The 14644-nt window shown below is 43.2% G+C and overlaps 2 protein-coding genes across 2 annotated transcripts in view; one reads left to right on the top strand and one right to left on the bottom strand.

Annotated features, from left to right (window-relative positions):
* Positions 1-29: 29 nt before the first annotated feature.
* On the top strand, positions 30-11329 carry SRRD (SRR1 domain containing). The gene is made up of 8 exons (XM_075568969.1): positions 30-167; positions 1217-1401; positions 4524-4564; positions 6300-6547; positions 7195-7293; positions 7856-8007; positions 8318-8363; positions 9730-11329. The coding sequence occupies exons 2-8, from the start codon at positions 1238-1240 to the stop codon at positions 9919-9921; spliced, it is 942 nt and encodes a 313-aa protein (XP_075425084.1). The 5' UTR covers positions 30-167; positions 1217-1237; the 3' UTR covers positions 9922-11329.
* Positions 11330-12060: 731 nt separating this feature from the next.
* Positions 12061-14644, bottom strand: part of LOC142465071 (clustered mitochondria protein homolog) — a 49663-nt gene continuing 47079 nt past the window's right edge. The window contains exon 26 of the mRNA XM_075568968.1: positions 12061-14555. Within this exon, the coding sequence (XP_075425083.1) occupies positions 14414-14555 (142 nt within the window). The 3' untranslated portion in view covers positions 12061-14413. The remainder of the gene's footprint in view (positions 14556-14644) is intronic.

The raw sequence follows: 14644 nt of genomic DNA on the forward strand, positions 1-14644 counted from the left end.
GCCATGCGTTCCACCAGAAACACTTTTGCGTTCCAAGCCTCGATCCAAGCCGGGTTTGGATCGAAGCTTGGAACGCACAAGGGCTTCTGGTGGAACGCATGGCTGTGTGTGTGTGATACAAATCTTCCATCCATTCTGAGGATCAACCCCCTCCCTCTCCCTGAAAGGTCAGTCGTAGATATAGTCAGATCTGTTAACCCATAGACGGCCTGGCAGCGTAGGGGTTAAATCACACTCAGGAAGACAGTGTCAGCCATCAATAAGGCGGCCAGCCAGTCTGTATGAAACAACTCCCCCCCCCCACCTCGTAATCTAAATCCTGTAAATGTTGCTGGGGAGATTTTTTTTTTAAATTGTGAAAATAAACCTAGCCGTCATAGGGGTTAACCTCTTCAGTGTCAGAGTGCTGCCCCTCACCCTACCCAAATTGGCATCTAGTTGACAATAAGAGACATTATTATATATTTAGTGTATGTAATTTTTGGGCAACGGTTACCAAGGGAGTGGTCGGGATCCCACATTAGTGAGATGTTCCTCAACATACATAGGCGGTGGAGATATTGCACATACCCTCAAACTGCCCGTGTTTAGTAGGTGCTGTAACCATTTGTTATGCCCCGTCCCTATAAAACGTATCTTTTGCACCTATTTCTGCTCATTGGTTGACACGCTGAACCTTCAGCTAATTCCAGCAGCTTTAAGGCCCATTAATGATCTGATAAATGATCAGCGGGTTATAGAGGAGTTATCTCCACTGCTGTGATACGTATGTCAGTATGTCGAAATAAATCCAGAAATACAAGTGTTATATTGGGGAATTATTCTTTACATATACATTGCATGCATTATGGGGCCTTTATAGGAGGTGCTCACTTGTAAGCTCCTGCATTCCACATTAACAGAGGAACTAAAATGTACTGTACCTATTTTCATGTGCCCAACGTTAAAGGGTCTGGTGGTGGTGCTGTTATATTGCTCCATTCCCCCCAGTGCTGTGGCTTCTTGTTTCCCCAGAACAACTGTTCTAACTCAGCCCTACAGCATAAGCCCCCATCTCAATCATCATTTCTTGACTGCCCTGGGCAAACAGAAACACAGACATTTACCGTAGACAAGATGTAGTCGAGGCGCTATTGTAGTAGCCTTTCTTTACACACACTGATCCCGCAGGTGGAAGATAAAACCCACACCCTTACCATCCCTTTTCTTATTCCAGCATCACTCACGTCAGTCCAGGATGGAAACAAGTGACTGGCAGACTGTCCCAAAGAAGAAGGGAACGAAGAAATCGGCACGGAAGAAAGAGCCGCCAGATTCCAAGGCGGAGATACCGCACCAGCCGCACCTCTCTTATGCCGACGAGGGTTGGGACAATCTGACACAGAGAATTCACGAGACCATGTGAGTATCAGACAGGGTCGCGTCATGGGCTAAAATTAATAACTTATCACTTTTTGGGGGGAGGGGGGGCTTCCTAAATATGAATCCGTTCGCTGCCAGATATGAATCTCCTCCACTCTAGTTTTTACTTTGAACAAACAAACAATAAAGTCCTGGTGCAAAATATCACAGAGAATACCAGTCCTTCCTTCAGAAAAGATGGGGAGGTTAGAGGAAAAATGGAGTCCAGGACAGTCCTGATCACACTGTTCCTTTTTCTGTATGGAATATTCTCTTGTTACCGTTACTTGATCCTGATGCTCTGCAAAGATAAAATACAAAAAACCATTGCGCAGTATTCTCTGAGCAATGGAAACTCCTCTCCCCAGCCACTAGCTACTTACAGAAAAGCTACAGGAAAAGAGTGTTGATTGGTATCTTTATCCTTGGTTTCATGTTACTGCAGTAAACACTGGATCGCTCCGTGCCACGTGTTGTCCTCAGATATTTATTCTAGCACTCGGATTCATAGTGCCCAGAAGATATAGAAAACAAACATGGTGCAAATACCACTATATAAAATGTATTAAAATGACATGACAAAAACACCACAAGGTGTCATACTCACATTTGCAATGTGATGGTTGAACCATCTACAACGTGCCGTCCGCTGCCTGTAAGTTCCAAGCTGCAAGTACTAGTAGCTGGGGTTGGATCCCTTCCTCCCTCCTTCTCGCGGCCGCGACTGATTAGATCCTCCCCCTGATGTCAAGACTACTAGGCTGCTGCTCTCTTCCTACATGCACGGAGTGATGTCACCAATAAGCTCCACCCTACGCGTTTCGTAACTATCGCGTTACTTCGTCAGGGGTGTTTTTACTTTGTTGACTTGAAGTTGCAGCAAAATTCAGATTGATCGTGTATATATATATATATATATATATATATATATATATATATATATAGAAAACAAAAATTGTAGCGCCAAAGTATTAATAGTGAAAAACTAAAATAGTGACTAAAGTGTTAATTAAATAAAGTGAACTTGAATATAAAATGCCAAATGTAATTATTTCTAAAACAACATATAAATGATTGATTATCAGAAAAAATGCATCACACAAAACTTCACAACATGTACAAAAAATATGTGAAAGTGCAAAAAACGTGTCTAAAGAAAAAAGGAAAAGAGTCCAACCAGTCCTTTTTAAATCAGTCCATGAAACATGTAGATAATTGGTGCTGGTGTGGGGGGTCTCCGGCTGCTCTCAATAAGGATGAACCACATCCAAGATTACCTAAAAAAGAAAAAGAAGAGAGAGCGCACGCCCCATAGCATAATACTGTTGATTTAATAATAAAAAGGGAAGGGTAGGGGGAGGAAGAATTGCACTCACAGGAGTAAAATCAATTTAAAACATTGTGTGAATAATTCACCACCATCCGGTCTCTGCACTGCAAACATCCACAGTTCTTGGCTCCCTCGGGGCTGTATGGAGATGATGTTATTCACAGGAGACTCGTGGTGTAATTCGCCGAGAGAATTCAGTCCATATACATCAGAAAAGCGCCTCCTTCACTTCGATGGCTGCCGGATCAATCGCGCGCTTCCAAGCTGCCTCGTGCGCATGCGCAGCGTCGTAGTGACGTAATTGCGCAATTTGGATTCCCTGACGCGTTTCGTCACCAGAGGGCGACTTTTTCAAAGGGCTGATAGTGAATGGACAAAGTTCCTGGTATTTAAAGCCAGTTGGTTGCTTAGCAACCCGTGAAAGACAGAAAATAAATAAATTAACCTATTAATTGCTAACGGACACTGAGAAGCCCCATAGAGAAGTAATATGAAATGGTAGTCACTGGCTCAACAATACTTATTCATAATATATATATCATAACTTAACCAAGTGTGGGAAAACCTATCCCAAGCTTCAAATTGCAAAGCCACTATAACCAACCCCACACTGATGAGACCCATTAAGGTCGAAACAGTCTGTCTGTGGGTAGGTTTACTGGCTATGCATCTTAACCCAGGCTGTGCTCAAAAGCTGCAATGCAGCAAGCATACGCTTATAGGGGACAATGTCATATGGTTTTGAAGCAAAAGGTGGCACTGTGTGCTCATTTGCATGTCATTTCCCAGAATCCCTTGCTGCAGTGGAAGCACTGTATGCTGGGTGATAATGGTGAAAGGCAGGGTTGCAGACCTGTCTAAGACATGCGAATGAGCACACAGTAATATTTCCATTTGAGATATATATAATTTATATATATAATTTATATATATAATTTTTTTTATTTTTTTACTCTGTTGGAAATCACAAAGTAGATTGATTTCATTACAAAGTATGTTTCTGGTCTTAGCTCGTAGCGATTTCATCGTTCAAAACTTTTGTTTATCTGTGAAGTTAAGCCTTAGGGCTCAAATCCACCCTGGGAATTAAAAATGGCTGCTGAAATTTCACACATAATAGTCAATCAAAGTTTAAATCTGATGAAAGGGAAATTAAAAAGTAGGTAAAAACACAGCAAAAAAAAAAATGCATGTAGAGATAAGGCATGGTTAATTATAATTGAATTCCAGGCATTAACCTTTACAGTGCCAGGGAGTCTGGCGGCATCAGAGTGCCACCAGATCTCCGGCACTTCTAGGAGCGATCATATGACATTGACGGGCGCCCGGATCCTTGGATCAGCCAGCCCGTACCTGCTACGTCTGTGAAGGTTCAAGGCGCTTCTTCCATATCCACCACAGCGGTCGATCGGAGGTCTTTTCCTGGCAAAATTCCCCATGTCGTCAATGCCGAATTTCGCCAGAAAACGGCCCAATTTGCAGCTTTGGTGGATATAGGAGATGGTATAAGAGAAGGTATAGGATATAGGAGAAGATATAGGAAAAGGTATAGGGTATAGGAGAAGGTATAGGATATAGGAGAAGGTATAGGCTATAGGAGAAGGTATAGGCTATAAGAGAAGATGTAGGAGAAGGTATAGGATATAGAAGGTATAGGATATAGGAGAAGTGCCCATGGGTAAGAAAGTTGGGAAACTAGATGGATGTGTGTTGTGTTATTCCCGTTTTAAGATATATAAATATAGTTTTGTAGCACTCCACCTTCTGAGAACTGTTTCCTTTTGTGCAACAGGGAGCGTCTGAGAGCCTCTGAATTCTGGGATTCTTCTCTAAGTGAGTATAAAGGGTTAACCTGACTGCGAATGCTGGGTATCGTCTACATTTCCCTTGGATCCGGGAGGTTAAAATGGAGCTCTCCCCAGGGCCTTGTGCAGTCTGCAGGTTACCATGGTAACCTCAGGCCATTAAGAACATCATGATTATTAACCCACAGAAAAAAAACAGCAGGACTTTCTCCGGAGGCAAGTTACTAACTAGCATTATAGGAGTTAAACTTATATAGGTTTCTGGGAGGGATTACTGCTTGAAAGTGCATAAGAAGCAAGTGATGCACTGCTCATTTGCATATCATTACCCAGAATTCCTGGCTTCTGTGGGACCACTGTATGTTGAGTGATTATGAGGTGAGGCAGGCTTGGGGACCTGTTTGAGACATGTTCATAAGGGTTCTTTATAAACAATAGGTATAAATGAAGTATAGGAATATTATTTGCGCTGACCAGCAGAACATATCTCAGAGCACAGAAATATATCAGTCATTGTCTGCACCGTAGCTATAGTTAATAACCTTTAGAGAAGAAAAGGTGCACACTATATATAGATTTTTTTTAACTATATAACACATTGAATTTTTCAAACAGCCAACTTTGTCTGAGGCCCAGGGAATTATATTTTCCCCTCATATAGCACCACCCGTGCACAGCGAGTCACTGTTCCAAAGAGCTTACACTTTAATTCCGGAGCCTGAAGCACAGAGAGATATAGACTTGTCCAACGGCACACGGAGAGCTGGCACTGGGGTTCAAACTGACTTTACTATTAAGATTCTCCTACAGCACTTTCATTGTGTAAGGAAGAAGGGTGAGCGTGTCAGGAGAGCCACGTGTAGGTTTTATCAGCATTTTAACAGCAGCATAAACCTAGACCAGTGTTTTTCAACCAGGGTTCTTGGGAACCCTTCGATTCCCTGGGGGTCCTTAAAGGGTTCCCTGCAATTTTCAGGTCATTTGAAAATTGTACCAAATACAGAAGAATTTACATTGCATCTGATCTCAGACACGCTATTAGAGAGGGTTGGTGTTCCTTACAATGTATCTGATCTCAGACGCGCTATTAGAGAGGGTTGGGGTTCCTTATTATGCATCTGATCTCAGACGCGCTATTAGAGAGGGTTGGGGTTCCTTGCTATGTATCTGATCTCAGACGCGCTATTAAGAGGGTTGGGGTTCCTTACAATGCATCTGATCTCAGACACGCTATTAGAGAGGGTTGGGGTTCCTTGCAATGTATCTTATCTCAGACGCGCTATTAGAGAGGGTTGGGGTTCCTTACTATGCATCTGATCTCAGACGCGCTATTAGAGAGGGTTGGGGTTCCTTGCTATGTATCTGATCTCAGACGCGCTATTAGAGAGGGTTGGGGTTCCTTACAATGCATCTGATCTCAGACGCGCTATTAGAGAGGGTTGGGGATCCTTACAATGCATCTTATCTCAGACGCGCTATTAGAGAGGGTTGGGGTTCCTTACAATGCATCTGATCTCAGACGCGCTATTAGAGAGGGTTGGGGTTTCTTACAATGCATCTTATCTCAGACATGCTATTAGAGAGGGTTGGGGTTCCTTACAATGTATCTGATCTCAGACGCGCTATTAAGAGGGTTGGGGTTCTGCAGAATGTCACAATATAATTATAGGGTTCCTTAATAATAATAAAAAAAAGATTGGAAACCACTGACATAGATTAACAAACGACTACATATGTTATTGTGTCACCATTATTTCCATTAGGAATTACAATAGAGTGCCTTCACCAATGCCATTGCAAACCATCATTGGCTTCAGAAGAACATCTTGACACATGTAAAGAACGGGTGGACGCCTACCACCTTGAAACCGGCGAGATCAGCCCCGGAGGAGGAATCTGCAGCCGAACACGGCACTTTGACTGCGTGTGTTACGGCCTTGGGAACTTCTCTTCATGCGTAATATCTCGCCACCAACTGGCTTTCTTGCTTCTGCTCCTGGAACAGTTGCAGGTAAGAGGTGGACACCAACGGCCCTGGTCCACCGAGCTCTAAACCAGACCTGATAACGGGATGTTTTCCCGAAAACGGGAACGGACGTTATAGGGTTAAAGTAGTGTCCGCCAATGACATCCAAACACGACATCCGACTTCCATCTCACTCCCATCCTGTCACGACAGCATGACGTTGCTCTATCTCCTAAGGACAGGGGAGGGATAAGAGGAAAGGAAACCCCTGACTGACAAACATTTCCCCATTCAGAGGCTTCGTAGACATTCACAGGCTGGGTGCGTGGGATTGCAGTTTTAATGAGCGTACTGCTACGTCCATAGTGCAGGAGCGAAATAAACACTAGGACGACAATGTATGTGTGCATAGGGCGCATGTGCTACGGGGAGACCGGCGCTTCGCGCTACAAAGATATTTGTATTTCCCGCGCGACGGCCGGGTCACGGGAGCGGTTCGCCCAATGAGGGCGAACCAGTTCCGTGACATCACGGCCGCACCTCTCCCCAACACGCCTTCCCGTTGCCTCTGCCTGCAGGACAGGAAATATCTCCTTCTGCAGGCGAGCGTACGCCGCGCCGAGGAGCGCGGAAGCTGACGCGTTCCACTATGGACGTAGCCTAAACTTTTTTGTTGTTGTATTGTTATGAAGATCCCACGATGCAAGTGCCATGTTTTCGATCCGCTCTTCTCTCCCTTGGAGATTTCAGTCCTGAAGAAGTTTGGTCTGACGGTCATCTTGGATAACGAGGTGAGAGAACGGGGGGGTTCCAGACTACAGCTGGGACTTCCCTGTAGTGCGATCTCGCGGTGCGTTGAATAGGATCCTTACACGTAGCTGCACCTCTCCCCGACCTCCATCTTTACTGAGCTAGCGTAGTAATGGCCCGCGGACACCTCAGGAAGCGAAAGGGTTCTTTTATTTTCAGTGTGCAACGTCAAATGGAGGCGCATTGCCACGACAACAGAACGTCATGGCAACACAGGGCCATGGTCATAAAAACGTGACACCACGACATCATGATGTCACGTGACGCCCGTTGTCATGGCAACATGACGCCATTTGACGTCGCGGCTACATGATGAGGGACACTGCAAGAAGACATCGCGCAGGAGAAGGTAAGAGTGTTACAGAGGCCCCGCGCTCTCCCCCTGGCAATCAGTTTTCATTGTTGTGGGGAGAGCGCAGGGCCTCGGTGCCGCGGCACCGCTATCACACCGGCACTGAAGTAACATCCCGTTATGAGCCCTTATTTGGCCTGAGTTTTGTGGAGCTAACCTCTTACCTAGGCGGTGTTTTGTCCCCTTTATAGGAGGGGAAACGTGCAGTTTGCAGACCCACTGTCTTCTACATGCTGCATTGCGGGAAGGCGCTCTACAATAATGTGCTGTGGAGGAACTGGTCACAGGAGGCATTGTCCAAGATGATTATCATTGGCAACAGTTTCAAAGGGTTTCAGGAAAGGTATGTCGCTCCAGAATGGGCCAACCAGCCAGCTCTTGTCAATTCATGGTACAGCCTCCCAGCCCAAAATAATGCGTACCATGTCCTCGTAATTCAGAAACTGTTTTTTCCACAGCAGATCTTGGGCCATATTTAGTAAACGTTAAGGGACCTATGGCTCATTCCAATAAATGAGACGTAAGATGTCTTAAGGTTTAGCACCGTTTAGTATATATGACCTATGGTATACCATCTTTCTTAATGATATATTATGGATTATATTACATGCTTAATATTCACATCTTGCTAAATGTTACTTTATTATTTATAGGCTGCTGTCCCGGATCTTGCAACGGGATTATGCGTATATTCAACAGGTAGGATGCTATTCATTTACCTAGCAATAATTATACTAGGGCACAAAATAAGTACATTTCAAGTAATTGTGTTATACATATATACACACACAGCTGAACCCCGTTATAACGTGGTGCTCAGGGTCCACCCGATACAACCGTGTTATAACCGGGAAGTTTGCCAAAATGTACAGTGTGTGTTGCCTCTGATGGTATCGTTCGTTCTGAAGAATCTATTCTCAAACAGGCGTGATATAGCTATTTCCTACAAATGAACCTTGTAATGAATATGGCAGAAAAGGATTAAGCATTTGAATCATTCTGGCACACAAGGGGTTAACATTGAGTACACATGGTTTTAAAATACAGGAATTGTTTATATGGCATGTCAAACCACACTAGGCCTAGTTTGCTTTTGTGTTAAGTGCGTAGTTTCCTTAATAAGCAGGGAACAGAGACTCTGTATGTTCATTCAATAGTACCTTTGGTGGTGGTAGCGGATATATAGAAAGGTGATAGAGAGGTGTATTGTAACGGAATACGGGTAAATATTAACTAATTTGAAGTACCTTGCAGAGGAGAAAGGTGAGTTGGCGAGTTTATCTGCGTATATTAACCCTGGTTGCATATATGTCCCGTGCTTACAAGTATGCTGTCTGTGACAGATGATATATTGAGAGGAGATATTATTCAAATGCTATTCATTTGAGGGACCATGCGTAGAGAAAAGTGAATCAGCTTGATAGCTTTGTGTATTAACCCATGCCCCATGTACAGGTCACATGCTCATGTGTGCCGTACGTGACACGTGTACATTTATATGGCTTCTTGGTATAAAGAAAACCAGGTGAACAAAGAATGAAACCTATATTCATGGTTTTTCTGCCGTGTGCACCGGTCACAGACTTCTCTCGCTCCTGCGTCCCCCTACTAGTCCTACATATATTTCTTCTCTAACAAATGTTGTTTCTTTTGCCCTCCAGGAAACTTTTGTACGTTCTCAGCAGTCTTACAGAACTTGCTCAATTAACCCTAAAAACTTAGACTTCAGAGAAACTAAATTTTAAAGCACAAAATTATATCTACAAGTATACATATATATCAAAAGTATATATGTATATTATATATCTATAGGGGGGACGCTAGCAGCATAACACTTTAGCTTCTGAGCGCTATATAAGATAAATATATTACTACTTATGGCAACCCTTTAGATGTAAGCCATTACAGGAGTAGGGTAGGGACTTTGGATTAAGACCCGCAGGAGGTTTTGGGGTTTGATTATGGGTTCATAGGGTGAGGTCACTGAAAAGGTTGCTTTGTATGTCTCATGACTGGACATGTGTAGCTGTTCAGATTTTTTTTTTGTTCTGCCATTTTCCCATAGAGTTTACAAGCCTTGGAAGAAATAGCTTTCCCAGACAGCCATCAATACAGCGACATGTTCAATGATACTTCCATCCATTGGTTTCCCTTACAAAAACTTGGGATGTTACCAAGTGAAGCATGGCAGCTCCTGGCCGAGCCAGATTACCAAGAGTGTGACGATCTGGAGATCATCAGGAACCAAAAAAGATGACTATACTTCAGTTGTAGAACTATCAATAATGGTGCACTGCTGCTCACTCCATCTCTTTTATTGTAGGGAAATGCAATAAAACATATTGAAACTTTTGTTCTTCCAAAGTGTAGACTTGTTGAAGGCTTTGATGTCTTCTCATAGATCAACAAGATGGTTCATCATAGTTAAATTACACAGCACTGGAACCCCCACGATTTCTTCATCTGACCCATCAAGCTACAACTTTGTTCAAGTCTTAACTCCTTGGTTGAGGTGGGAAGAAGCTCTATGGACTTGACTCCTGTATTTAGGTGGATCTGCATTAACTTATACTTTGTATAGAAAGAATATATACAAAGTAGCGTTAATACAGAGTCATTCGCATGGAAACATCTATTGACAGTATCTATCTGTACATACAGATATCTATATCTATTTCTCTAAGTATATCTGCACATCCCTCTGTGATTGGCTGTCCCTGGGAGAGTAACATGCCGCTCAGCCTATGAAACTGCACATCGTGTAGCGAAATTGCACATTGGCTGTGCAACATCTTCAGTGTCACATATGAAGTGTCTGTGGAGTTGAAGAATACAAGAACTGGACTCCATCATCAACCCTGCAACAGAGGGAACTTGGCTTTCTAAATTCTATGACAATTCTTTCACATCTAAAGACTAACTTCTAAGCTGCTGTTTAACCTTCAGTGCTCCACTGCCCTCCCAAGTCTGATTTATACACTGCTCTTTCACATCCTACTGCTCATCTCCTGGAATACCTGGGGCCTCCCTCCTCTTACCCTGCATCTCAATATGCCCTTCCTATTGCTTTTTCTGTTTGCTGTTTTCTCACTTTTGTAAACTTTTCTGTTGTCCAACTTCCCCACACTCTTATCCACCTATGCTTGTGCCTATATATTGCACCAGTATGTACACCTTTCCCAACAACTTCTACACCCCTCAATAAAAAGCACCCCCACAAACCCTCTTTTCACCTTTTCTTTTTTCTTGTACTCCTTGCTGCTGGGGATATCGCTCCTAATCCTGGAGCCAGCCATATACACACCTGCTCTAGCCCACACCTCCCTGCCACCTCTTTCCCTGCCAATAATGGTAACCCATCTAATTTAATACCGACCAACCTTAAAACTCACGTCAAAAGAAGCATCCCAATAGCATGCACTCATGGCTACTGTCCCACACCCACTGTCGCTACCCACCAACCATTGGGGCCAAGCCCTGCCATCTATTGCACTTAGTCTCCCAACATACCACTTAGATTGTAAGCTCTCCGAGGCAGGGATTTCCTTTCCTATTGTCTAATTTTTCTGCGCTTATTGTATTATAATTCCCTGTAGTTTATTGTATTTGTAAAGTGCTGAGTACACTGTCGACACTATATAAATAAAGATATATACATACATACATCCCCTTCTGTGATAGACTGAATGGCCTCTTACTCACCCAGGAAACATTGGGGGAGGGGATTTTAATGGCAGTGCAGACTGCAAGGAGAGGAGGAGACCGGTGAGATGAGTAGGAGAGGAGGAGACGCAGTAAGGCGAGGAGAGAGTGCAAAGAGGAGTAGGGCATGATGGAGGGGAGAGGAGAGACAGCAAGGCGAGTTGGAGGAGACACAGCAAGGAGAGGAAGAGACAAGGAGATGGGAATTGAGAGCAGTGTGCACATCGGGCAGAAGGGAGTGCAAAGAGAAGGCGAGACAGCAAGGTCAGTACGAGGAGGAAACGGAAGGACAGCAAGGAAAGGAGGAGACATGAGTTGAGAAGGAGAGGAGGTAGTGTAATGTGCAGAGAGGAGCAGCCACAGTAAGGCAGGGAGTGCAAAGAGAAGGCGAGATAGCAAGGTCAGTACGAGGAGGAAACGGAGGGACAGCAAGGACAGGAGGAGACATGAGTTGAGAAGGAGAGGAGGTAGTGTAATGTGCAGAGAGGAGCAGCCACAGTAAGGCAGGGAGTGCAAAGAGGAGCAGGGCATGATGGAGGGGAGAGTAAGGTGGGGAAGGGGGGACAAGAGACAGCAAGGCATTACAGGGAGGGGTGAAAACAAAGAGTAATGTTTAATGACCTCATATCTCCTAGATCAGCCTATGTTACACTGGGTACAGCTAGCATGTACAAAATACACTTAGTTGAGACGATTAAAAACCACACAGAAAACTTTCCATATTTATTAAACGGCACTCGGGAAAGTTCACTTCAAAATGCAAAAAAATTTGTAGAAATTTTTTTTTTTAAACAATAGAAAACAGTTAGAAAATGACTGAAAAATGACCATGTGCTCGATGAAAAAGTTCCCTATTAAAACCAATGTCACCTTGTCAGCACTGCCAGACTTAGAGACGTGAGGGGCACAGAGTAAAACAGGTTTGTGAGATAATGGGAAGCGTGTGCATGTAAACTGTTTGAAGAGGCAATCCAAGCGCTTTTTTTTTTTAACACATGACCGAACCAGGGGGTCTCCGGTGCTGAACCCCAATAATATCAGCTTCAGGGACCCCCTGCTTCCGGAGATACATGCCTCCGTAGAGGGTACCGGTAGCTGCTCCGGCTGAGCAGCAGGGACCACGTAGGTAATGGCCGCTTTTCAAAGCTTGCCGGGCCAATAGGAAGCCGTGATGTCATCATCCGGCGAGGCTTCCCATTGGCCCACGTGACGCGAGAGCTTTAAACTTTGCTGGGATACCGGCACCCCATTCAGAGGTAAGTATCTCTGGAAGCCGGGGGTCCCCAGAACTGAAGTTAGTGGAGTTCAGCTCCGGAGACCCCCTAATCAATCCTATCTATAAAACAAATGTTAAAAAAAAAGCGCTTGGATTGGTCTTTTAACCACCAGAGTTAGCAATGCGTTGCAGGTCCTCCTGGCAGGGAAGGGGTTAATATCTTCAAGCATTCGTCCGGAAGGTACAAAAACAGTCGCCCCAAAAGTTTGCTAAAGTTTAATGGGGTTATTCTAATATAGGCTGTTAATGTCATTGCTTTCTGTAGAAAGATTTCATCTTGGAGACGTGTCAATGTCTTGAAAATTGTTTTGCTATTTTGCCAACATTTATTGTGTGTAAAATTCTGGTGAAATTCACACAAAACGGTGATGCTTTTTGCAAATGGATTAAATATATATATATATATACATATATATATATATATATTTTTTTTTCATTTCATGTGACTTTTTGTGTTAATTTTCACATACAAATAAAACCCGCTGTCAAATATTGACAGGTTTTCGCATTTTTACAGAAATGCCATCTTAAAAGTAAATCATTTTATTTATTTGCTCTGTGTAAACATGAATATACTAAGATTTTCTTCAGGCACTGTGTCATTTCAACCTGATTTGGTAGTTATTACGCTTCCCCTTTTTCTCTTTGGCTCAATCAGACCGTACAAAATCAAGTATAAAATCCCATACATAAAACTGTTATTAACTCTTAGTTGCAATACAGTTTGCATATTTATTTTGTGTGCGCCTTTGTTTGAATAGAGGCAGCAGTTGCTTAGCTTTAAGGAAATGTAATTATCGATGCTGCCGATCGAGCGGTTGTCGTGTGATCGATCGGCAAAGTTGCTTCCCCGTGTTCGCAATATGGCCGCCTATTTCAAAAGCGAAAGTGCCTTTGTAAACATTTGCTATAGCAACCCAAGGAAGCTTCATACAATACAAAATGCATAAAGAGTAGGGAAAAACAAAATGCAGTATTATCTAATACTACACAGCCGGGGTAATAAAAAAAAACAGTAGGATTTTGAATATAAGCTTAATATATTAAAACGCGTTAAAAAAGGCATAATGAGTGAAATGGGGGGTATTATCTAATACTACACAATTGATTTATATATATATATATATATATATAAAACGTGACACTGTGTGCTCATTTGCATGTCATTTCCCAGAATCCCTTGCTGCAGTGGAAGTGCTGTATGCTGGGTGATAATGGGGAAAGGCGGGGTTGCAGACCTGCCTAAGACATGCAGATGAGCACACAGCTATATTTGCATATATATATATATATATATATATATATAAAAACAAAACATAGGATTATGAATGTATTGCTGCTTTAAGTCGTTGAATTCATGTATCTCCGAGTTGCCAAGCACGTAAAATAAAAGCCAGTTACATTGTCATGTGTAGTTCCTTATAAAGCCATTGGGAAAAAGTTGAATTTGTTGCTGGCTTCCTTTCTGTGCGGAATAAATGGTATTTAAAAAAAAAAAACACTAGAGTCCAGGGTTGGGGGAAAAAAAAAAAAAAACAGCACAGCAAAATAAAGCAAGCTGCTTTGGAAAATGGCTCATATCCCTAATTCCTGTTTTCTAAAGCGTTTGCACCCCTAATTTAACCCTGCAGAAAATTCCAGCTAGTCAGTCCATGTATTTACAGTATCAAAATGTGGCAAGAGCAGCTTTCTTTAACCAGGCGATGGCTGGGGGACCCCTGACAATGGGTTGAACGGCTATTACCCATAATGCTCAGGGGATAGTAACCGGTCAGCATTGTCCTTCTTCAGTGGCTGGCTTCTGCTCCTCTGTCTGTGCTGTGGGCTCTTGGTCTACTTCTCCTGGACGCGAGTCTGTGGGGTCTTGCTTCTCTGTAAGCTTTGTCTTGGGATTTTCTTCTGCTCCCGTATTGCTGCAATATATTAATTGAGGATATAAGCAAATCGTTTCTTCCTGTCCTAACATATAAATGGTAGCGGAGCAATTCCTCCTCCATGTGCG

This window comes from Ascaphus truei, chromosome 13, assembly GCF_040206685.1.
Source record: "Ascaphus truei isolate aAscTru1 chromosome 13, aAscTru1.hap1, whole genome shotgun sequence".
Classification (NCBI taxonomy): domain Eukaryota; kingdom Metazoa; phylum Chordata; class Amphibia; order Anura; family Ascaphidae; genus Ascaphus; species Ascaphus truei.